The following is a 26,430-nucleotide window of genomic DNA, read 5'->3' as shown; positions in this document are numbered from 1 at the left end:
AGAAAACAGTGGATCTCCAAAATTCTTAACACCTTTCATCAGACAGTTAAAGGCAGCCTCTGCCAGAGACTGTCATTTAGAGTGCTTTGATAAACCCATTGTTGAATTATACAAAGCAATTCCTTTTTATTGAAGGCTTAATGGCACAATAAAGTACACATTATTCAAATCAATGCAAATAAGGTGCCTCCGTCAGACACTTGGTACATGATGTGTGCTTCATGCTGTGCCCAAACTGCAGTGTCCCACCCCAAAGGGGACGGCAGGCAGTCAGCTGCTGCAGGGGTGCAGCTAATGGGATAACAAGATCTCGCCTTTGGTGCACTGAGTCAACTGAGAGCAGCTAAAATTCTACTTGAACATGAACAAATAGAGGAAGAGCAGAAAAACTCTGCAGGACACTCTGCCATCAGCAATCCAGAGGCTGATATTTGGAACCAGCAAGGTACAGAAGGGCCAGGTAGGTGGTGGGGGTGTCCTGGAGTCCAACAGTTGGCCAACAGTTGACCATGAGGCCTGGTGGAGAGTCCAGCATAGGGCTGCAGAAATGGTGGGGGCCTGGAACACCTCCTGATGGGGTCAGACTTGAGAGCCTTGGGGATGTTCACCTGGAGAAAGAAGATCTTACCAGTGCTTATCTACAGAACGGGGGTCAAGTGGATGGGGCCAAACTCTTGAGGACAGAACAAACAAAGACCAAAAATCCGTGTAGCATCTGCTTCTCAACTGGAAAGCAGTGTTCCCAGTTTTGCACTGGGTAGTGCTTGGAATGAGTGATTCTGGATGGAAACAGAAAGGTAATGGTGTTTTACAGAGCACTGACATGAGCCCATTGCTTCTGGGAGCAGTGGGAACCCAACCTCAGCAATTTCCCAGAGATGACTTTATTGGCCAAGAGCACCACTAAGCAACCGAGCTATTTCTGCTATTTATGGGCTTTGATATGTCCTTAATATGGGTAAAGCTTAAACAGTTATAAGAGTTAGAGGCTGGAAGAGCCCTATTAAGCCATCTAATTAGTCTGACAGTGTGGTAGTATTTTTTACACAAATATTGCATTTTCCAGTGCTCTGTTTGGGCTGTTTCAATGCGACCCAGGTGTAGAGTGCACCACCAGCTCCCTTGGGAGACAATTTCACAGCCAAATGCTTTTCACAATCAAGTTCCATTGGATGGCGTTCAACCTTAAAAAATTATTCTTTTTTGTAAACTTTATTTCCTGTCATTATTTCTCCCTACGCTGCTTACATTTGACAAACTCTAAAGGTTAATAAGATGTCACATCAAACTAATGGCCAGAACAATAAATATTTTGTGCAATTTAAAAAACACAGCATCAATTTTATTTAGGCTCTGTAACATACTGCCAGAATATTGCTTTTCAGAACATATAAAAAATACTGTCGAGACTATTTTTCCTTAACAAGAAAACATATTTCTGTGGTTTGATCAAATAACTCTTACATGGTTTTCAATTTCCAGCAAGGAAATTAAAATAAAGCAAAAGTCTTATGGTGGGGGAAGAGGAGGGGAACATTATTGAAACAGTTTAACTTTATTATTTGATTTCGCTTCTTCAGATGATTTCACTTTGCCGAAAAAGGGTCAAATTCCATTTGCAAGTTTTTAAATTGTGCCATTAAAAGCTGGCTGAACATTTGTAAAATAAGTTACAAGCAATTTTCTATAAATACAGAGTATTAAGTTTTAAAAATCACATTCTCGGGGTAATGTGTATGTCCTCCGAGGCAGAGATGAACAAACGTCCAGCCATAATTTGTGGCAAATGAATCTAGATTAAAAATTTGTATTTACCTTGTCCCTGATATCTACCTTGGGAGTGACACAGGGGTTGGGGAATGAATTGCTCACTGCTCAGCCACAACGCTGCCTTCCTGCGTGCCAGGAACTCAATAACAGTCACATCTGTCTGGGGAAGAGGAGGCTGAGGGGAGACCTTATTGCTCTCTTCAAATATCTGAGAGGTGCTTACAGCAAGAGCAGGGTTGGTCTCTTCTCACTGGTGACAGGTGACAGGATGAGGGGAAATGGCCTCAAGTTAGACCAAGGGAAGTTTAGGTTGGATATCAGGAAGAACTTCTTTAAGAATGGGTTGTTAAGCACTGGAATAGGATACCCAAGGAGGTGGTTGAGTCACCATCCCTGGATGTGTTTAAAAACCGTTTGGATGTGGTGCTCAGGGACACGATTTAGTGGAGGGATGTTAAAATTAGGGTAGTATGGTCAAGTTGTGGTTGGATTCGATGATCTTTAAGGTCTTTTCCAACCTGAGCAATTCTATGATTCTGTGATTCAAGCCTTTGGATGAATGCTAACAGCCCGAAACTGAAAACACAAAGCTGAGCAGACAGTGCAGACAAACCAACACCACAGGGCAGAGTTTGCTCCCACTGCACTTAACAACAAAGTTGGCTCTTTGCAAGGGGATGGGATAGATGAGGCCATGGGTAGCAAATCTGGCCAAAAGGTATATGGTGAGTGGTGCAGATTTATTTCCATTTTTGTCTCTTTTCAACCGCTTGCCTGGTTTGTGATGTGAAGAAGTGCAGGCAGCAGAAGGAAGTAGGACAGCAGCTGAAGACTGCAAGCACGAGACCCAAAAAACAACTACTTGGCATAATGAATGCAAACAGGTTCCCTATCGTGTTTTTGGAAAGCTGCTGATATTATTGGTGTTTCAATCTGAAGAGGCAATTGTTGGCGCTGAAGGGAAAAAAGAGCTTAAAAATCCCCTTTTCTGTAGGAAGCTCTGTGCAGCTTCCTCTCCCTCCAGCGAGCTCCTCCTTATCAGCTAAAATCAGGGCTCTTCTGCTGAAAACCTTACAGCCTTCACATCTAAACCCAGCTTAATCTCAGCTCAATTATCAGCCAAATATTCCCTAAATACAGCACAGGCAGAACAGATGCTTGCACTGATCTCACGTCCCTTCCAAATATTTACCACATGCACAAAGTGGCAAAAGTTTTCCCTGAGTCTTGCAACAAATCCGAACAAGATTCCCTGCGGCCGTTAACTGGAAATAATTCATCAGGCTCAGGTTTTATCAGGTATTTTTGTTGTGGCTTTAGGAGCGCGGATGACAGCCAGGCTCTGCCCAATTTGAGTGCAGCTAATCCTTTTTGCATACCTCTGCTGCCCAGATAACGCCTTCCTTCCTCCTCATGGCTGGCGACTCCCCAAGCACAGCGCTCGTTCAAAGGGGAGTGGGAGCTTTGCTGTGAATGAGCAAGTGGCACAAGCAGGATTAACAGGGAATACAAAGTGCCAGCTGGGATGTCACTTCTCGTTCCGTGTCACCCTGATGCACCAGGAGGGCTGCAGTGAGTGGAAGTGATTTCTGTAATGACGAGGGGACACGCTCTGATGCAAGGGTAGGCTCCCAGAACCAACAAACATGAGAAAGCCTGGAAATTAATACATTAGGAATTAACAAGCCTGAACAGCCTGTGTTGGACAGGTCAGGCAAAACAAGACAGCGTTCTGGACTTAAAGCTGTGTGTGAGCCAGCTCCAGCGCATGCCACATCAGATTAAGTTTATTCTATTTTTATTTTCACCCCTCAATTTCATCCCCTTCCTCCAAACTCGCTTTTCTGAGGCTCTTCAAAGAACACTTCTCCCTTTCAGCTGTGAAAGATTTTAACCTGCACCGACCCCATCACGATGATCTCAATTGCACGGCTGTCTCTATTCAATGCTGCTTCTATGTCACAGCCCTTGCACTTTTCAAGTGTGCCATCCAAACACACTCACTTGCAAGAGGATCCTCAGCTCAACAATCTTGATGAGGGGACTGAGTGCACCGTGGCTACGTCTGCAGGTGACAACAAGCTGAGAGGAAGTTTACATCAGCCTGAGGGTGGGAGGGTCCTACAGAGGGACCTGGACAGGCTGCACTGATGGGTTGAGGCCATCTGTCAAGACCAAATGCTGGGTCCTGCACTTTTGTCACAACAACCCCATGCAATGCTTCAGGCTTGAGGCAGAGTGGCTGCAAAGCTGTGCAGAGGAAAAGGATCTGGGGGTGTTAGCTGGCAGCTGGGTGAATACGAGCCAGCAGTGTGCCCAAGTGGTCATGGTTCAGTCTGGAGAAGAGGAGGCTCAGGGGAGATCTCATTGCCCCTTACAACGCCCTGAAAGGAGGTTGGTGCAAAGTGAGGGTTGGCACCTTCTTCAGGTAACAGCGATGGGATGAGAGGTGATGGCCTCAAGATGTGCCAGAGGAGGGTCAAGTTGGACACTAGGAAGTATTTCTTCTTGGAAGGAGAGGTAATGAACTGGAACAGGATCCAGTGGTGGAATCATCATTTCTGGAGGTGTTCCAGAAACGTGGAGATGCAGCACTGAGGGACGTGGTCAGCAGGCATGGTGGGGATGGGTTGGGATTGGGCCTGGTGATCTTAGAGGTTTTTTCCAACCTTAACGATGACAACCAGAAGAGGATAACAGCTTTAAATCCCATTGCTCTTTAAGTCTTTAGCTGTGGTTTAATCCAGGTGGTTGCAACTTCATTGCAATGTAAAAAGAATTCAACAGGAGCAGTGCTCAGCTGTGAAATACAAGGAAGCTGAGGATACAAATCTGCGGCATCCCCTGCCCACTCCTCCTTCAGCCCACCACTACATCTCTGTGCTTCTCGAACAGATGGGACCTTCTGGCAGTCTTTAAACCGCTCAACAACAGTCTCTTCTGTAACAAAATAAACTAATTACGAGAGTAAGATGCTATTTTCCATCAAACTTCTGCTATTTTTAAGGAGTCAGCCAGCTTAGTGAGCTGATGCCTGATTAAGGATTTGCAGAGAAGCTATTTTGCCCTCGGAAACCTAACACAGCAGAATTAAATGCACGCCTGCCCAAAGGTACAGAACATGCTGAATGAACTTCAACAGCATTCTGCTCACCAAATACTCCTCTCCATTTAAGATTCTACAAATGTGGACGCTCTGCTGATGGCGGATGCAAAGATAATCACCTGTAAGCACTGGCTTCACATGTTGCATCCCTAAACACAGCCCAGCAAAAGAATAAAAAAAAAAAAAGAAAAAAAAAGAAAAGCACATAATAACTCTGCTCTGCAAATGCTGTTTTATGAGAGTGTTCTTCAAAGCCTCTGAAAGCTTCTGTGACAATACTGTCCAACTTAAGGATAAACTTCTCTAATGCAACCATGCAACGAGCCTGTAGGTGTTTCGCTCCAGATAAGCATTTGCCTGCTGCACTTTACAGTGTTTTCCCACAAGTGTTAGCTTTGTTGTATTACCACCTCCACGATACATGGAAATCACTGTAAAAACTAAAACCTTCCCCAATTCTTATAGCAAACCTTCTGAAAATCACTGCAGAGAACTGCATATCCACAGATGTTAAACGCTCGTAGAAGAAACTGCAATGCACAGCACCTCAGAGTGCATGAAAAGCTGCAGAGAAAAGCCAATGGATTTTGTAATAACTAAGCAAATTTAAAGGTAGATCTGTGATCCATTGGGTATTTTTTGGTGCAGGAGATAAACCAAAGCAGTTAGTTACGTGTTGCCTAGCTGCAGCCTGTGTTATGAATAGTTTCCCTGCAGGTAAAAAATTTTCTATTACTTCTAAGTACCCCAGGAAAAATGCTAATTGAAAACACGGTTCTAATACTGTCCAGCTGGAAAACATTTGCTTGGGATGGAACTAACTTGACATTGGCTGCCAATTGGCTATGTACAATGGAAAAGAAAATTAATCTCTTGCAGACAAGATTTTCTACTTTTACACTGTAACCCTCAAATAAACTCGTTATTAACCAAAGGCTTTGATTTGCATGGGGAAAGAAAAACATCAGTGCATGTCTGATAACACAGAAAGCTCTCAAAGTTTGACAGCAAGTGGTAGAGCAACCAGAAAACACTTTATGGTCCAACAGCTTAACACTTTCCCTCACTCCTCCTTTGGCCAATAACTGAAGAACAGATAAAATAAGACTGCTTTTTCACTTCTAAAACAATTCAATTCTATGCAGCCGCCAGCAGGCTCGCAACCCACAGCTCTCCTGCAGCTCTGCTCCTCTCTGCTCAGCTGCAACCTTGCTGAAACACTCCAGACTTCCACACATGCTTCCATTGAATGGATTGAGCTGGAAGGAACCCTTTAAAGGTCATCCAGTCCAACTTCCTGCAATGAACAGGGACACCTACAGCTCAATCAGCTGCACGGAGCTGACCTTCAATGTCTCCACCCCCCATGTTAATTCTGCAACCTAACAGAAAACAAACAAATAAATAAATTTAGCTCCTCTCCTTGTACAAAAGCATCCTCATTATGCATGTAGCTTTCAGCAGATGAAGTCACCTGCTGGCACAGACCTTGTCCACGTTCCCAGTTTGGCTTCATGTTGCTGCACACAGTTTGTGCCATTTGCCCGAATTAGATTATTTTGGTTTGTCTGATGTAGACTAAGAAATGTTTGCACAAATTGCTTGAAGGACTTATGAGCACAGAGGGTAATTAGCAGTTGGTAACAATTTCTGGGTCTGAAAATAGGCATATGTCCATCTGTCCACAATCTTAGTTATTATGTTTGAAAATGGCTTCTCCATCTCTTCTTGAGTAACTGAAGGAGGTCAGACAAGTGAGATATGGAGGATGACAGCAGACATGGGAAAGCAAGGAAATGTAGCTGCTGGTGCCAGAAAGACAAAATCCTGTCTGTGCTGCTGTCCATGGAAGCACTTCAAAAGAGAGTTTCACATTCCTCTAATCAAAGAAGAAACTGAGAAGAATAAAAAGAGCTACAGAGGAGAAAGTGTGCCACAAAGCCCGCATGAAGAGAAACAAGCACTGCTGGCTGAACAAGAATAACAACACACACGTTGCAATATTTGAGAGTCAAGGCTTAGCATCTTAGCATCACATCAAAAAGTTAAGGACAAGCTTTGCTCTGATCTGATTCTATGGGAGAGGTGCATTAAGTTAGCATGCTTAGCTTGGATGGGGTCATGGGTAATCTGATCTAGTGGGTGGCAACTCTGCCCAAAGCAGGGAGATGGAACTGGATGAGCTTTAAGGTTCCTTCCAACCCAAACCATTCTATGGTTCTAGAATTTCCAGAAAAATAGTGTCAATAATGGAAAGAGGGAATGGAATGGAAGGGAATGGAAGGGAAGGGAAGGAGGGAAGGGAAGGGAAGGGAAGGGAAGGGAAGGGAAGGAAGGAAGGGAAGGGAAGGGAAGGGAAGGGAAGGGAAGGGAAGGGAAGGGAAGGGAAGGGAAGGGAAGGGAAGGGAAAGGAAGGGAAGTGCCCCTGCACAGACACACTGTGGCCCCAAAACATCAGCACCCAGGCAACAGTCACACAAACATGCTTCCATCCCAATGGGAACACATATACACATCCCATGGCTTCTTTGATGAAGCAATGAAAAGAAGGCTCTAATTTGTTGGGTGACAGCCAGATTTTACAAGCACGTATTTCAGTGTCTTGGCAAGGTTTTAGTGGCTAATAATTCCTATTATCTGCCAGGTTCATAATAAAAATCACATAAGTTATACAAACAAAGCAAAACAGAGTGATCTGGAGTCATGTGGAAGTCCATGGGATGATGGTCACCTGGTGACTCCCAGGAATGGTCCCAACTAAGCTACCTGTGCCACTCCACTACCTCTAAATGAGCGTCTCTGCAAATTTTCCTTTATTTTCACTGCCTATGAAGGTTCCTATCTGCAAACCAGGACAATAACCCCTGACTTCAGAGAGAGGTGTTGATGATTAATTCATGAAGCATTCAGCTCTGGAGCAGTGACAGGAATCATTCACAGCTTGGGACAAAAGGTACGGATGAAATACAGTGAATAACCAGGAAAAATAATGAAACTATGACAATACAGTGAAAACCTTTCTCTTCTGTTCTCCTACTCACAACACGCTGCACGACAAGAGTCAGGAGGAAGAAGTACTGCAGCTTGCCATGAAAGACTATATTCACATCTATGTAAAGAACTGTCAGGGCTCTATAGGCAGCCTTAATTGTGATGTTCCCCAATACTAAGGCCAAGATTTAATTATGAGTATTCACCAAACAGAAGTTCTGGGGTCAGATTTTTTTGGTACTAATGAAGACACTGAAAAAACTGAAGACACTGATAAAATTAAACTGCTAACTTAGATAGGGGGAAAAAAGAATTTAAACCAGGATTCTCAATTCTTAACTTTTCCTTTTTGAGCACAAGTCTGCTAGTGAAAGTACTGCATTAAAAAGAACCTTTTAACTAACTTGTTTCCCTTTAAACAAGCTTTTCCTAAATCCACAATGTGCTGTGACAAAGAACGTGCCAGGCAGGTTTAACACAACCACTTTTCCACAGTTCTGCATCACACGATGTATTTGAACGTGTATTTATAGCCAGAAATATGTTGATTCTTTTACAGTACACAGACACGATGGTATTCCTGTTTGATTTGAGAGATCAGAGAAAAACGTTTTCTATTTGCAGCACCTATAGCTATTTCTGGCCAAATGTTCTGCTGTGTAACACTGCATTCTTCTCTATTACAAGGCATAAAAACCAACAAGGCAAGCACAAAACCCCACAGCCTTCAAACAGCACAGCTTTCAGCTGAACTGGACTGAAAGTTGAAAATGTGCACCTGAAGGTACAAAAAAAATCAACTGAAACGAGATCTGTCAGCCCATGGAGATTTACAGTTTCTCAGGGATATGTAACAAATAGAAGTTGGATTAAGGCATTAAGTGGAGTTTAAAAGAAGCAGCCATGTGATTAATTGTGGCGAGGACCATCCTCGAGCACCAGCTCTCACCTTTATGCTTCCCCCAATGAGATCTGGCGGCTCCTCATCTGTTTCTAAGGCAACGTTGATGGAGGCGAAGGGGCGACTTGCCATCTGTTGCATCTCACGGAGTAGTTGCTAATGTAATAAACAGAAAAATATTATTATTATATTGTTCCAACACGAGGATGAGAAATCAAGCAGCCCAATGCGAAAGGATATCAACGGACGTGGAAAAAAATAACCTCCTGGTGCTTTAACAGGGTTTAAGGGTACAGAGGGCTTATTGTGAATATTCAGCTTACTACAGCTTAACAAGTCAGCGCAAGTGAAGTTGTGCAGCACTGCCACAGCCTGACTTGTTTGTGGAGAAAAAGACGTTGCCCTCAGTTCATAGGATCATCACAGAATCACAGAATGGCCTGGGTTGAAAAGGACCACAATGCTCATCCAGTTCCAACCCCCTGCTACGTGCAGGTCACCAACCAGCAGCCCAGGCTGCCCAGAGCCACATCCAGCCTGGCCTTGAATGCCTGCAGGGATGGGGCATCCACAACCTCCTTGGGCAACCTGTTCCACTGCCTCACCACCCTCTGAGTGAAAAACTTCCTCCTCATATCCAACCTAAACCTCCCCTGTCTCAGTTTAAAACCATTCCCCCTTGTCCTATCACTATTCACCTCACAAACAGCCATTCCCCCTCCTGTTTATACACTCCCTTCAAGTACAGGAAGGCCACAGTGAGGTCTCCCCAGAGCCTTCTCTTCTCTAAGCTAAACAAATAGAATCAGTTGCCACAGAGGCAATTTTTAAGCTGTGTTCCTTCTGCTGTTTGTCATCACCTCTCTGGGACACAAGGGGACTCCACTGGATCTATGGGAAGGCAAAACAGCTGCAAGAAATACTCTGGTATTACTTAGAACAGCACTAGCAGAATGTTGTCAGGCAGCTATTGAGTAATTATCTTTTCCTAATTGTTTCTTTCCTTCCTAAACATAGCAAACGTATCAAATGGCAAACACGTCCTTGCTGCAATGTGTTTCATTAAATAGGAAACATTTTCCTGAGTAAATCTTTGCAAGCCTTCCTGACACATCTTTTCATGTACTCTTAAGCAGCCTTAAGCACCAGGATGCAGCTCCCTTTTTTAAGACAAAAAATGACACTTCCTATACAGCCAAGCTGTGGCCATGCTCCTCCTGGATTGCAGCAAGCAGCACAGCCAATAACTGGATGCAGAGCCATAACCCTAACTCTGAGAAGCAATAGGTGTGGATGTGACTCAGTGCCCCTTCTTAATAAGGGAAGAGAGGAACACTGTGCATAGCCTGTAAAAACCAGCAGTTGTGCCCTTAAGTGCAGCAAATTATCTAAGCCCACTCAAACACAGCATTAGGCTGCGTACACAGCTGCAGGACTACTACTTATACTCTGTTTTTAAGCTAAATGGAGGCACTACCAAATGGTATGCACCACCACTATTCTCATTCCCCCTTTAAGTTGGGGTGATTTGATATTTCAAACCCTAAAGGATCATTTATAGAGTTAAAGGGAACGACACTAAATGCATCAAGGTCCCAGTAAACCAGGGCTGACACATCCATATTCACCAGGGCAGAAGGGGACACTGATCTACAGAAACAGCCCGAAAAATAATAAGAAAGCACATCAGAGCAGATTGTAGATACTGTCACAAAGCAAAAAAACCACTAAATACACCCAAATGGAGCTGTACAAAGTATTTGCAAGCAAACTTGTGCGGACCTCACACTTGGGTAGAAGAAGTCGCAGAGCTTTCGAATATTAAAAGCACACCAGCAGATTGCAGACTAAAGCAAGTGTGAAACAGATTGCTGGGTTGTTGTTCCTGCAATTGTCCCCTTCAGCTATCATAAAGTGCTTTGTTTAATGGCTATAAAATCAAAGAACAAGCTGTCCTGATGAAGATGTCCAGGAGACTCATGAACTGCGAGCTGTTAGCTCTTTCGAAGGAAGTTCAGCTTAGGAAAACCATTTGGCAACACGGCTCCTATTGAAGTCAACAGTAGCTTCAAGAAACAAAACCCTGAGCTGAGCAGCCTCCGAGTGAGCCATGGGAAAAGCAGTGCTGACAGCAATGTTTCTGCTCTCAACCTTAAAACTGGGCAGGGAATGGCATCCACGCAGCCGTCCCAAAGCCAGCGGCCAAACCAGGCAAAACCAAAGATCCAAACTGTCACCAAAACAGCAAAGGATGAAGGAAGAACATGCTTTCTCTCCTAGTTTCTTGTTACAAAACCAATTCCCTGAAAATTAAGAATAAATGTGAGAAATAATAGCTCTCAAGCCAGAATGTCACTCTTTCCCTCAAGGCACGCACTGTGTGTGTTTAACCTATGCAGGTGTATATCCTTCCATGTTTGTTTGGTGTAACAAAATGTTAATTAAAAGGTTTTATAAAGTTGTAGAGAAGAAATTGTGGCATTTCCCTAGCCAAGATGTGGAGCGTGTCATTAGGAATCATCAGCAGCTAATGTCAAGATACCCCAAACCTTGCTTACCCTTGTTCCTAATGATTCACTTTCTGAGGTTTAAAATAATTAACCTGAACACTCTTCCTTCAAAGATTTGGTTTCTTGATCACACAATTAACAGGATAACCTGGGAAAGTTTGAAATTGCTTTGATCTGAAGAGGATCTTAAAGACAAAACGTCCGACAAGCATACAATAAAAACACATCCAAAAGAGTGTCATGCAACACATCATGGACCTCTAATACTGAAGGAACTGCAAACTTAAAGGGAGAACCTGCACGACTTTTATTTGCACTGATTATTCTTTTTCTTAGTAGAAAAACTATTGGCAAGAACCACAAGAGCAAACAGTGGCAGAATGAGGAGGGCTGAAACGACACTTGAAAGCTTTAGTGCACCCAAAGAAGCTGTGGGTGTCCCATCCCTGGAGATGCTCCAGGCCAGGTTGGATGGGGACCTGTGGAGCCCGGTGTCTGATCAGGGGGGTGGGAACCCTGCCCACAGCATGGGGGTTGGAACTGGATGATCTTTAGGTTCCTTCCAACCCAAGCCATTCTATGATTCTACAACCAAAGGCTTGGACTACCTAATAAAGTGCTTATAGTGGAGGAGAACATCAGGGAGAAAGAGAAACCGAGGCTGCTCATCTCATATTGCATAGGACTAAATGTGGTGCAGAAACACAGTGTTTCATCCCGACGGTTCTTCGTATGAATAACCATGGGGTAATGGGTAATCCACAATGAACAGCGTGTGACTGATGGGAGAAAAACCACCCGAGGATGCAGGAGAACCATTCCCTTTGTGCAACAGCACAGACTCTCATGCAAAAGAAAAACAGCTATTCGGGTTACCAGGTTAATTGACTAATATAAACTGTGCTGTGTTTTCTGACAAGAAGAGCCTGAACATTTTATTTACGGTAATAAACCAGTCATTGGTTTCTGTATAAGTGTCCTGCTACCATCAATCTCAGCAATTGCCCCCTGCGGAGCCCCTTTTATGAGCATGGGGCTCTGGTGCCTCTCAGGATCAGGCTCTGATATTTTCAGGCATGAAAGGATGCCTTTTTTTTTTTCCAGAAGAAAAGCACACAGTTTGCATTTGATTTGCTCCCTATAAATAACAGCATTAAAAAGCTAACCAAAACAGGTGTCTGTAACACAGGCTGCCTTGAAGGTGGTGGAGTCACCCTGAGGTGGTCAAGAACCATGGAGATGTGGCACTGAGGGACATGGTCAGTGGGCATGGTGGGGATGGTTTGGGGCTGGGCTTGGTGATCCTAGATGTCTTTTCCAACCTCAATGATTCTGTGATTCAAAAGCCAGGACTGCCTGAAATAACTCATGTATTTTGAACCACTACCGTATGCGTACTGCAAAGACAAACTGGTTTGAAGAGCTGAAACTCAGAGATCTCACAAGCAACAGTGAGTCTTAAGAACTGCCTATTTCCAAGCACTGCTGCTTGGCTAACTTAGAAAAGCTTGTCTTGAGAACCAGTCCCAGAGCTCTCCTGTAATGACATCTGCTGAAACAACAGCCTGTGGCCTCCCAACAGCCAGTGTTGGAAGGGAACATCTCGCAAGTCTCATCTTGAATTTCTAAGCAGTCAACATTGACAGATGCTCAGGCCTATCTTGAAGAAACACTTACTTTCAGTATATCACAGAATTGTAGGTGTTGGAAGGGATCTCTGGAGCCCAACCCTGCTAAAGCAGGGGCCCTATTGCAAGTTGTATGGGAAAGCATCCAGGTGGGTTCTCATTATCTCCAGGGGAGGAGACTCCACCATCTCTCAGGGCAGCTTGTTCCAGGGCTCTGAGACCCTTAAAAGTCAAGAAGTTCTTCTTCCTCATGTTCATATATTCTGTGTTTCAATTTATGTCCACTGCCCCTTGTCCTGTTGTTATGTGCCACCAGAAAGAGCCTGGCCATATCTACTTGACCCCTGCCCTGTAGATTTTGATAAGAACCAATAAGATCTCTTTGTAATGCACTCCAGGGTCCCACTAGCCTTCTTGGATTGGCTCATGATCATCCTGTGGTCAAGCTTTGGTCAACTGTTGGCCAACCATTGGGTCAACCAGCTCTATCTCCACACATCTCCTTTCCAGTAGCTCAGCCTTCATCCTGTACTGATGCACTCGGCCATTCCTTCCCAGGTGTAGAACATTTGCCCTTGCTGAACTTCATAAGGTTCTTCTCCACCCAACTCTCAGCTTTCCCAGCTCTTGCTGAATGGCAGCATGGCCTTCTGAGGTGTCAGCCACTACTCCCAGCCTTTTATCATCAGCAAATTTGTTGAGGGCGCACTCTATCCTTTCACTCATGTCACTGATGAAGAAGTTGAACAAGACTGGACCCAGCACCAACTGGGGAACACTGCTATCTATAGGCCTTACTCTGAGTCTCTGATCACTCTCTGAGCTCTGCCTACCAGCCAGTTCTCAGCCCACCTCACTGCCCACTCATCTACACCAGTAGGAACCTTTGCTTTTTGTTACAGTTACTTGGTAACTCTGGGGGAAATGGGAGAAAATCAATGGAGTTACCCATAAAATAGGAAGGGCCATCAGCAAAGACACAAAGACATAAGAAACAAATATTCCATGAAGATGAACGAAATTGTTTCAGAAATAAGTGATTTAAAGCATTTAGCTACAATTACATCAACTACCATGTAAGTCAACAAACAAACAATTTTCTTTTGACGCTTCCATCATCACTGAAAATTAAGTTTTTACGCCCCTAGAGCAGTGCACATATTAATGTTAGCTAATTAGTTTTGTAACTGACTTTGCAGGCTATGTTGAAAGAGAGAAGAGGAGAGAATTAATGTTCAAATGCTTCTCAACAGGCATTTCCACACTTCAAAACTCTAACAAACCAGAAAGCAAAGCTGCTGGGAAGTTGCCTCATGCTGAAATGACAGAATATATTTAATCCAAGGCTGATTAAGATAAGTAAGTTATTTATCATAATCATGCCCAGTAGGTGGGCACAGACAAACTGACCTTTAATATGAATAAGATATCATTCATTTTGAAAAGAGCAAAAGTATATATAGTGTATACAAACTAGAACATACACCAATCCCAGATAATTGCACAATAGCAGAGCACACCTTTGATTGACTAGAGCTCTTCCAGCATAATTACACAGCACTGCTTCCCTCCCTAAGTTTCCCAAATAGCTAAATTAGATACCTGTGCCACTGATTCCTATCATCAGAGAAAGACCCAGGAGCCTGAAACGACAACGGCTTCAACAAACATACAGTTGTTTGTTTCTTTTTAGATGAGGTTGAGCTCAGCTATCACACCATCACCCCAAATCCTGTCCGATGGCTCTTTTTTCTTTTTTTTTTTTTTTTTTAATGACATATTACAAGCAATTGCAGCTTGTCTTAATTTTCTGGCAGGGATATGATGTGAGAAGTGCTCAGCTGGGTGCTGTCATCTACACATCATGGTGGCACCCAATGTGGCCATGTTAAAGCCACAAATGGTCAACTGTAACCAGCCATCTGCAAGTTCAACCAGAGATGAGCTCAATTAGGCACAGAAGTGGCAGTAGCATGTTCAAACAAAAAACGGACCATCAATTTCCCCCTAAGCTGGAGTCTCTTGTCAACATTAATACGTTGGGCTGTTTTTCCTCTTCAGGGCATCGCTTATCTCTGCTGTAATTTCCTTCAGCTGCTGACAAAGACACATAGATCACTGCAGAGAGCACTCAGCGTTTGTATTTTGGAAAAAGCCTGGAGGCGCTATGACTTGGTTCCCATTCACAGATTTTAAATTCAGGGGTAGCACAAAGAGTTACGATTATTTGATCTGACCTCCCGTGTAGTACGAGCCACTGAATTTCACCATGTCATTTCCACAGCCACGTGATTTGGACTGACCCAGAAAACATCTTTCCAAAAGCACTCCGAGTTCCCTGTTTTTAAAATGAACTGCTAGCATCACTCCTCAATGCAGCAGAAAAACAAAGCAGCTTTCAACTTCTTTAGCCCCAGTTGCAGATAACTGGGCATCGTGCCTTTGGCTGATTATTTAGAAGAGACTCATCCCATCATGAATCTTCTATGATTCTTTTTCACAGACGCTCACTCACATCATCAAATCTCAATATGTTTTCTCTTGGATAGAATGAGTGATTCGTGGTGCTTTTGTCTCTCACTTATCTTTTGGATAACAAATGAATCTCGTAGTGTTTTTCTGAACCATCTGCAACACTCAGGGTATTGCTGAAACCAGAGTGGACGCAGCACTCCAATAAGCAGCTGCTGAAAATGCTAACCCTGTGCTCTGAGTTTATTACTTTACTTATAAATGCAGGACTTGGGAATTTACACACAGCTGCTAAATCACCACGACCACCATCATTTCAGCCCATTTTCCAGGATATGGATCATCTTGGAAGTAAATCTCCTGCAACTGCTGAAAAAGAGATATTGCATACAGACTTACATTTGACACTGTAATAAGACAACCGAGCATGCTGACCACATCATCTTGACCTCTGCAGAAGTTATCTGCTTGCCACAGTCCCTCATCCCTCCAATTTGTGTTTCATCTACAGCCAACAAGCTCGTACGTTATCCCGAGCTGACAGATGCCAACCAGCATTGTCACTGCTATCAAACACGATGGTCTACAAGCCAAATGATGGCTGGAAACATGATGAATGCAGCAGCACATCCAGCACCAGCACATCCTATTTCTTATGTGCCCTCCAAAGGTGCTGTGATGGCCCACTGCCCATTCTGGGTGTAGCTGTAGTCTGACCTTTCAATGTTCTAGCACAAGGTTGATATGAAACCTTCTCCAAACACCAACAGAAACTCCAGGCAGCAATGAAGATTCCAATTTCCAGTTACTGTGTGAGAATACTCCAGTTCTGAATCTTTCTCTTCGAGAAAAGATACCCTAAATCACATGCTAAGAGGCAATATATAAGAGATGAATGTAATGCTAACAGGTGAGAGCTGGAAGGAGATGGAAGCAGAGGCAGGGCAATAAATAACACCCGGCACACATCCTCTGGAAAGTCTTTGCTACAAAAGTGAATACAGAAAAGAGCCTGCTGAAATGGTATTCAGTGTTCATGGCTGTTATACAGAGGATGCTAGTAACAACAGAAGCACTGCTGCACTTTGAATACACATGGGATGGAAAAAGATTTCAGCAATGAGGTCATGAAGGAGAAGGATAATCCCTGCAGTAAATCAATACACACAACCCATCCTGAATAAGTTGGGTACTGCACAGAGTGAAAACGTTCAGTATTGGATAGTCCTGACAACAAAGAAGGCAAAGCATAGACAATGTTATGTACATTAAGGGTGGAACTGAGCTCTGGACACCTAAATGGAGTTATCCCAACACAGTGGGGCACTGAGAGCCATCCAGCTGACCCTCATGCAGCCAGTTGCCAAACTGCTATCCACGCTCCATTTGCTGGGCACATTAACAGGAGTTATTTCTTGCCCAAAGTGGAGGAGCAGGAAGCAGCCTGAGGGTGAAGAGAATAGGATTTGGCTGCTGAGATAAAACAATAGATGGAAAAATCAAGAGAGCAGATGGGCATGTTAAATTTCTAATGCCACTCTCATATTTTGCACATTATTCTCTATGACCACCTTGATACATTCAACATGTCATTTTTCCAGAGATGAGACAGAAAAGCTTCCTATCCCTATTTCCTAATGCCATTCGCTTCATTTTAAGCCTCCTATAAAAGCTGCCTTTTTATTTCCATTCTCCTCTTAAGGTGTCTGAAAATATTTAAACTTGGTGCTCGCCGGACAGGGGATAAACATACAATTTACTATCCCATCTCCTCCCTGCCTGATATGACACAGATTGCTCCCATTTTTACTTCAGGTCAAGTTTTATACTCTGCAAGGCCTGAACTTTCACTCAGCGCTTCAAATTCATTTTCCTACAGCTACACATTTGCTATGCTGAATCTGATCACCCAAAGACCTTTTCACTATTAGGCTGAGGAACATCAGCACTGATATGTGCAAGCAGCTGACCAAAAACCTGACCGAAGAGTAATACTGCCTGAATAATTTTGGCTACCACATCATTCTACTTACTCTTTTTTTGTCCTAAACATATTTTGGATTAAGCTTCAGCTATCTATTTTTCACCCAGCACTGGGATAAGAAGTGGAGCACTAGTGATGCTTATATTGGAAAGAGTGATTGATAGCTGGGAATTATCTGCAGATTGCATCATATTTCACTTCCCTTTTGGGTTACGATTAGACAACAACAAGCACAGAATTACTGCAGCACAACCCATGGGGAAGAAGCAACTGTAACTTGAACACCTCTACACCTCTAAAAATCAGAGAATTTTTTTTCTACCAGGGCTGCAGCGTATCACATAGCACATGGAGGACAATCAAGTGACCAGACAAAGCCAGTATGGGTTTATGAAGGGCAGGTCCTGATCTCCTTCTATGAGAAGATGATCAATTTAGCAAGAGAGGGAAAGGCTATGGATATGTCGTCCATCTGGATGGTAGCAAAGCATATGACACCATTTCTCACAGTACTTTCCTGGCTGCTTGTGGCTTTGACAGATGTATGGTTCACTGGGCAAAGAACCAACTCAATGGCTCCCAGAGAATGGGGTTCATTCCAGTTGATGCTTGGTCACCAGCAGTGTTCAGCCCTGGGCCAGTTTTGTTTCACATTTTTATCCATGATGTGGCTGATGGGATCAACTACACCCTAAGATCTTGGATTATACAAAGTTAGGTGGGAGTATAGACCTGCTTGACAGTGGGAAGGATCTGGCTAGGATAGACTTATGGACTGAACCCACTCACTGGCATTCAACAAGACTCAGTATTGAGTCCCACACTTGGGTCACAACCTGATGGAGTGGTATAGGCGAGAGAAGAAGAGAAAGATGCCCAACAGAAAAAGACTTGACAGTGCTGCTTGACTGATGAGTCAGCAGTGTGCCCAGGTGACCAAGAAGGCCAATGGAGTCCTGGACTGCATCAGAAATAATGTGGCGAGCAGGAGAAGGAAGGTGACTGTCCCCTTGTACATGGCCCTGGTGAGACTACACCTCAAGTGTTTAATTTTGGACTCCTCAGCTACAGGAAGGATACTGAGTCACTTGAGTGCATCCAGAGAAGAGAAGCAAAGCTCACGGAGAGATTAGAAAACAAAACAAGAGGAGTCACTGAGGGGCTGTTCAGTCTGAAGAATGAGAGGCTGAGGGGAGGCCTCATCCTTCTCTACAACTCCCTGGAAGGAGGCTGCAGTAAGGCGGGTGATGGTCTCTAATCTCAGTTGATAAGACGTAAGAAAACAGCCTCAAGTTTTGCAAGAGATGGTTTAGATTGGATGTTAGGAAGAATTTCTTCAGAGGGAGGCTGATCAAGCATAAGAAAAGGCTGCCAAGAGAAACAGGGGAGTCCTCATACCTGGAGGCATCCAAGAGCCATGCAGACATGGCACTTAGTGACACTGTATAGTGATGGGATTCAGAAGGCTTGATGATCTTGATGGACTTTTTCAACCTAAGTGATTCTATGATTCTGTGCATTAAGTGCAAGGTTATAACATATTGTCCAACTTGGATGTCTTGCCACCACTGCTTAATCACCTTTCCCCTCACCCAGCCTCTGAACTGTAACAGCAGGAGGTGGAAGAGGTGGTCTCCAAATACATCATCACTTTATACATGGAGGAAAAAAGGCAATTAAACAACATTTGTTTTCCCCAAGCCGGTCTACAAACTTTGTGACACAAAGTTCCTCTAAGGGTAAATGGAGAAAAACAAAGAGAGCAACCACTCCCAAAGAAAGGAGAAATAGTGAACCTCGAAATCACATCCTTCAAAACCATCGTTACAACAGAGGTATAAACTTTTGGACACTTAAAACGTTCAGTGTAGCAAACTGCTGTTAATCATTTTAACTACCACTGTTTAAAGGGAGCCCTGATAGGATTTATTGAAGTTCTGCATGAAATGAACACCATCAGCTATAAAATCATCATAGTTTCTACAAAAAAACCAAACTATTTTTTTAGCAGACTCTCATTTCTAGGGACAGCCTTTATTAATATCTTTAATCAATGCACGGCAAGGATTTAAAGCCATTTCCTCATGTTTTACAACAACAGAGGGACGCAATAGCAGAGCACGGCAAAGAATGGAGACAGACTGAAACCTGGCAAGAAAAGAATGAACTGATGAACTGCCTTGAATGTGCCCTTGTGTTCAAGAAACATTTAAATGTTGCACTGAGAGACATGGCTTAATGGGAAATATTGATGGTAGGTGGACAGTTGGACTGGATGATGTTGGAGGTCTCTTCCAACCTTGGTGATTCTGTGGTTCTATGAAACAGCTGCACGTGTAAACTGAGTTTAAATAGACTCAAACATGCCTTGCTAACACTTCAGATTTTTTCTTTCTTAAAAGACAAATTAGACTCAATTTAAGGAGAAATCTTTCACTTGGGCCACTGCTACAGTATTTTAACTGAGCTCGAAAGCACAGTATTTATTTCTCAGTCTATTTTTCTTATACATTCCTTGATAACATTTAACCCCAGGAGCCAGCAGGGAACGTTATGTTTACTCCATTTTCCTTTCTTGCCAAGAGAGATAAAGAAAAAAAAAAAACAGCCATGGTAGTCAAAATTTATCTACCTTCAGAAATATGAAAAGCCTCAAAGACTTAAATTATTTCAAAGATTAAGGGTTATCTGGTTGAAAACCACTGATTACATTATGCATTTGAGTTCACTAGTAAGAGCAAAAACAACTGAAGCAGAAAGAGGAAGAAAAGTTATCAGACATCACCCTGCTTTATTACACAAAAGGAGATCCACAGATGGATTAATTTTATAATACTCCCACTCCTGCACTGGAAAGCACAACCTGATACAGGTTTTTAAGGTATGCAAGAAATAGTCTCTTGTACAGAACTTAACTTCTGTGCCTGCAACTGCCCTCATCCCAGATTGCAGCTGGGAGGAAAAGCTATACCAGTGGGTAGATTTCACCTCAAAATCCATAAGCAGATGAGATGCACAAGATAGCTCTTGGGAAAAATATCTGACGATGTACAGACACCTACATTTAGAAATTTCACATGGATTCACTTGGATAAAGTATAACTGCTCTCTCGTTTGCATACAAGAAAACAGCACAAGGCAAAACTCCAAAAAATAGCCCTATGCTCAGCCCAGCCTAACCTTTCCTGTATTCACACACGGCACCAGGCTTTGCTTTCAGTGGTTTCAGTGCCTACCACAGCATGAGAACCCCAAGAACACGATGTGGCCATCTGCATGGCAGCACACAGGACTTGCTTCTCCACAAATACAACTCGCCCCACTACACGTTTCTACACTTGTGCTCAAAAAATGAGAGAGAAGGATATATTCCTTATGTTACGGGGTGACCACACGCTGGCTGTCAAATCACTGCAGTTGGACTTGATGATCCCTGGTCCCTTCCTACATGGGTTACTCCACTGGTCATTTTGTGTCTCAGGATGCAATGTGTAATGACAGCTCCAGCTCAGAAGCAGAAGGGGGTGAGGAATCACCACACACATCAGGCACAAGCAAGGAAAAACACTGTTTTAAGTGATTAATAGCATGCATTTTCATATACTGCAAACACAAGAAAGTTGGGAAGCTGGTATGGACCCCAGCTTGACGAAAGGAAGAAAGCTCTAGTACTAAAAACTGCTTTCTATGAAGCTCATTAATAGCTTTCCAACATCTTGTGTGGTTCCTTCCACCCTTCTTTAATGGTAATATGTTTGTGCAATTAAAGGTATGAGACAGAATTCCCCTAAACACGAGTACAAGCTAATCACTTGAAAAAGGGAACTGTCTATTTTCAACACGTTAACGTGTGAACTCACGTGCCCAGTGTTGCAACAGAGATAGCTCCTCTCTCAAAGCACATCTATAGTCTCCTAATTTGCTGCTGGTTTTATATTTACCCTGTCTAAAACCCAAGTTCTGGCAATACAGGACATTCACCCCTATTTTTTGTGCTTGGCAAGAATTGCAGTATCAGGATAGTAAAATAGAATCATTTGTCACTGAAATTGTAATGGAAAATACACTATTATAAATGCCTAAACAGAAGCATTTATAGATTAGTGGAGCTTATCCTTAACTGAAGGTTAATACTGTGCATATGCGAACAAATACAAGGCAGGAGGACTATAAAGAAGACATTTAAGAAATAGCATTCAATTTTGTCATTTCAACCTCTCTTCTTCGCGATGCCCAGCAACTCTGCTTAATCTTCCAGACCACAGCTGCCACCAGGAGCAGAGACAGGAAACAACTGTAAAGGAGAGAAGAAAACAAATATCTTACTGTCCTTGCTCGTGACATAACAGCGGCCAAAAGACTCTAGCAAATCAAAAAACCAGATTAAATGTTCATATGGTACTTAGAGGTACTTTGATGAAAGATAATGTGGCAGTGCAAAACGGTTTGCACAGTTCAGTGGTCGCTACACCCGATGAGGAACGAAACTGCTGTTCCAATGTTACCTATTTGACCTCCTTACACGACACAGAATCCTGAGATATCCGCCAGCTTTCATAGGAAATCAGAACAATAAGGCATAGAGATTTAATCATATTGGAAAAACCAGTTATCGACCATCTTTGGCAATATGTAAATGGAGATGATAACCCCCAAGAGAAAAGCCTTGAAAGCAGCAGAGAAAATTGATTTTTTTCTTCATTTCCAAATTACAAAAAGTGAGATAAAGTGTAGAGTCGTTGGATTCTTTTTAACTGGTTGCTGCAGAACTATAGGCATTGCTTGGTTTCCCCAAATCTGTATTCTTTAAGTCTAAAGAGGAAAAAAACGGATGAATGGGTTTATCAACTTCTAGGGAAAATGGAAAAAAGAAGATTTAACAAAAAAAGCAGTTATAATAATAATAATAAAAGCCGACTTTATTGACAGTGATGATGTTATCAGGCTGAATACTTAACAAGCAACTTCAAGGCACGCAGGCTTTCTAAGATTAAAATTTATCCTTTTGTGTAACTACCCCAATGAAAGCCTCTCTTCTCAAGTACCGCAGTGATGGGTAAAAGAAAGTTCTTCCTGAGCCTAGAGTGCGTTTAAACAGAGTGCTTACAGCAATATTAACCAGAACAGACAACTTCTTCCTGAAGTGCATCATTTATGGCAGCTGCTGTGCTCTGGAGAGGGATTTCTATGGGATGGGCACTGACATAGTTTGGTTCTTGCCATTCTGGGGCTCCCACAGAGCCCATAACAGAGGGACCACTCACTACTCCCTGCCTTCACCAATAAACATTTCATTTAATATATTTTTAAATATATTTAATATATTTCCATATATTTAATATTCTTTTATATAATGTTTCCACTGCTTCCAAACATACATTCACCCTTCTATGGTTTCCACTGTGCTCTCTTGCCCAAGGAGGCTGTGGATGAAGACATTCAAGACCAGGCTGGATGTGGCTCTGGGCAGCCTGGGCTGCTGGTTGGTGACCCTGCACATAGCAGGGGGTTGGAACTGGATGAGCATTGTGCTCCTTTTCAACCCAGGCCATTCTATGATTCTAAGAAGCTGCTAAGGAAAATACTACTTAATGTGAAAGGGAACAACTTTGAAAAGGAGAATAATGTCATCGGTCGATGCCAAAAATAAGAAGGCAGGAACAGATAAAAAGAAAGCAGCTGTTTCATGTTTTAAAGTATCATTGTGATGATCATTGTGGTCCTTTTCAACCCAGCCCATTCTGTGATTCTATGATTCTTTTCCATACAGATGCCTACAACCCCAATGACTTTCTCTACTTGCAGACGACCCATGGTTGTGCCACTGACTTCAAACCACAGTTTATGATGACCAATGGCATTGCATCCCTCCACTCTTGGCCCTCTGGGGAACTGGAGGTCCTCTTTTCAGTGGCAAATTCTTTAGCAGAGTGTAGTGCCAAGACATGGCAACGTTATTATTAATTGTTAAAAAAAAAGATGGACAGCAGGAGCTGATCCCTGAGACGAGGATACAGGAGGGTCTCTTCCTGATTCCATATCATTATCCATAGCCTATATATAATGAAAACTGCATGTGATTGGGCACCGAGCACTCAGGGAACAGCCAGCACTTATACAATTACATTATTCAGTCCTAGAAATGCAGAAATACACGTCTTAGTATCATACACCATAAGATATTAAAAAATTGGTGCCTGCATGGCTTCAGCATTAAAACATCTGCAAAGCTTTTACAGATTCCTGCAGTGCCCATTTCTTTACAAATTTAAGCAGGACCACGGAGAGATTTGTTTGGCTTTTTTTCATTTCAAGAGATACAAATTCCAAACCATTTCTCCCACATTTTCTCTAAATATTAAAATCTGACATTTGTTCACCCTAACTGTTCACTCTGTTTACGAGGGTGGATAGTGATAGGACAATGGGGAATGGTTTTAAATTGAGACAGGGGAGGTTTCGGTTGGATATTAGGAGGAAGTTTTTCACCCAAAGGGTGGTGAAGCACTGGAACAGGTTGCCCAAGGAGGCTGTGGATGCCCCATCCCTGGAGGCATTCAAGGCCAGGCTGGATGTGGCTCTGGGCAGCCTGGGCTGCTGGTTGGTGACCCTGCACACAGCAGGGGGTTGGAACTGGATGATCATTGTGGTCCTTTTCAACCCAGGCCATTCTATGATTCTATGAAATTTCTCTCTTGCAGTTAAAATGGACAAACAGTTTGGATGTGCAGTTTTAATGGGAATTTTATTTTTCCTTTTGAGAGGTAATGGATTACTGTTGAGCTCTGTAGTGGAAAACACTGTGCCACTCATTAATTAGTAAAGAATATACATTAAACCTTTAATTGCTGCTTTGGTAAAGAAGCAAGCACGCATGACTGATGATTAAGGATGTCATACCTCCAGCTTTCCCTTTTTTCCCCGAAGCTCCCTTTTGCTGTATTAAATGTGAGAGCAGACTGTACCACTTGGTAACAGCATTTCATTCCTGGACAAGGTCACACTTCGACTAAATGGATTTCCACTCATACCACACTTCAACAGGCACAAATGAATGATGGACTAACAAAATTTCTGAGAGTCCACATTTGTCTCGGGCCACCCTTTGGCTGCCCACAGCAGGAATGCCACCACACTCATTCAAGGGCTTTGATGAGCTTTTTCTCTTCTTATAAGCTTCCTTTCCCACTAAAGAAACAAACTCTCGGGTGAAACGTCTGCTTTATCTTTGAGGCCCAAACAGGACATGATGATGTCCTGATGAACAAAAATCCAAAGTGCATCCAAGCAAAACCAGCACAGCAAGGACCACACGCTGAACCTTTTGTCTGTCGCCTATTTTGCTCTCAGGAAAATAATCAGCATCCACGTACACAGCAAGGGCAGAGATAAAACTAAATCTTCAAGGCAGTGGGGAGAAGTGTCCTGACTGTCTGTTTAATTTGACCACAAAAACACCACCACTCACAGCACCTGCAGGAGGCTGTTAGAAGAAGTATGTGCTCCATTCTGCTGCATCTATCAGGGACACACACATCAAACCAAAGATGCATGTCAAAATCCACCTAACTTCCTTCAGGATGGCTCTTCTCTAGGATAGAAATGGGTAAGATCACATCTCTCTGCATATTCCTTTATTCCCTTGGAGACAAAGGCTAGGGAGTGAAGCATTAAGAGGATTGTCTTTATCCTCATATAAAATTCCACTTTGAAATGTGTATCTCCTAATTCTGCACATGCCAGAGTCTTTCCTTGTTTGCTTCTTCCCTCGCTTCTCTCACCACAGCCAAGAATTTCTGAAGAAAGAAATTAGCAATTAAAGACCAATGAATTCTCCTCCTAAAATGCTCAAAACAACAGTACCCTGTATTTCAGAGGAACGGCACCATGCGTCTTGGTGCTGTCACAAGGAGGCAGCAAATCCCCACAAAAGCCATAAAGCCACTATGGAAATATATTTCCCCCTTGCACTACCTCCCCTTGGCAGCACTCGGGGAGGAATAAACCTCAATGCCTGTTTGCTGCACTGCACTACATCATCTGCTGGAAGAGCCCCAAAGCAGTCAAGTCAAGATCTGTCTGCTGGGTTTACTCAGCCTAAACCATCCTGAAATAAGTTAAGAAGACCTGCCCTCATGCCAGAAGCTTTAAAGTAATTTTTTATCCATGCCTTTTCTCTGAAAGCAACTGTGTAAGCATGGAAGGAAGGACAGAATCAGCTGGGTGGAAGAGTGCTCTGTTGGAAAAGGATCTGGAGTGAGAGTCTATAGCTGGCAATGTCCTGGTTAAATATTCTGTTCTGCCCCAGGGCTCTCTGTGCCAGCTAGGAATATGCATCCATTTTAAAATGGCTTTAAAAATAAACCTTTGCTTCAGGACTTGCTTTACCTTTTCCTTCTGTTTCTTCCTTCTGCAAAAATAGCTACCCACCACGATCGTCCTTCGCTCCCTAAAATCCACTGTTCACTCAGATCCTCTCCCTCCATCTCTTCCCACCTTAAACAACGCTTTGGTACCACTTCTCCTCATCTATCATTCCTGAATGACCAACTCTTACAGTCCAGTTTTCCTAAATCCAGAGATGAGCTCAGTTTTAGGGTTGGAAAACTGAGTTGCTCACCAAGATAACACCAGAAAACACCAATATGAAATCAGATAGGAAAGGAAAAGAACCATCCAGAGTCATCTAAGATCCTTGGAGACATTTTCATTCCAAGGAAATGTGAACATAACTCTGCATATGAGTCGGGTTCAGTCAAATGCAGCTTTCATTGGCCTACAGAAATTGTAAACGTCCCTTATGCAGCATAAACACTGCAATCTAGGGAGAGCTTACATTAACATCTTCTGGAGAAATTTCAATTTGATGAACAGCATGTTAAGTAATTCTTAATTATTTAATCAATTATGAGCAATGGTTGTAAGTAATCTTCCCTCAGTTGGTCTCAACAAATGCATGAATGGTTTCCTGGTATGCATCCAGCACACTTCATGCCATGGGTTATTTCCAGCTTCATACAAAAATATGAACTTGTACACCCTGTCTGGTTTTATATTGTACCCTTAAA

The 26,430-nt window shown here is 43.0% G+C and overlaps 1 protein-coding gene across 2 annotated transcripts in view; it reads right to left on the bottom strand.

The window, feature by feature from the left end:
• Positions 1-26,430, bottom strand: part of ATRN (attractin) — a 151,755-nt gene that overhangs the window by 10,776 nt on the left and 114,549 nt on the right. Inside the window, exons 26-28 of one of the 2 annotated variants that reach the window (XM_085223754.1) lie at positions 21,578-21,656; positions 8,817-8,924; positions 315-608 (exon numbers count right to left, since the gene is read on the bottom strand). In XM_085223754.1, coding sequence (XP_085079880.1) covers positions 330-608; positions 8,817-8,924; positions 21,578-21,656 — 466 coding nt within the window. In that variant the 3' untranslated portion in view covers positions 315-329. Of the gene's footprint in view, positions 1-314; positions 609-8,816; positions 8,925-21,577; positions 21,657-26,430 lie in introns of those variants that run through there. The other variant, XM_085223755.1, reaches the window with a different exon arrangement.

The sequence above is a fragment of the Meleagris gallopavo genome, chromosome 4, assembly GCF_905368555.1.
Source record: "Meleagris gallopavo chromosome 4, MGAL_WU_HG_1.1, whole genome shotgun sequence".
Lineage (NCBI taxonomy): Eukaryota > Metazoa > Chordata > Aves > Galliformes > Phasianidae > Meleagris > Meleagris gallopavo.
Note: the sequence above shows the minus strand (reverse complement) of the source record. Positions and strands in the feature narration are given on the sequence as shown.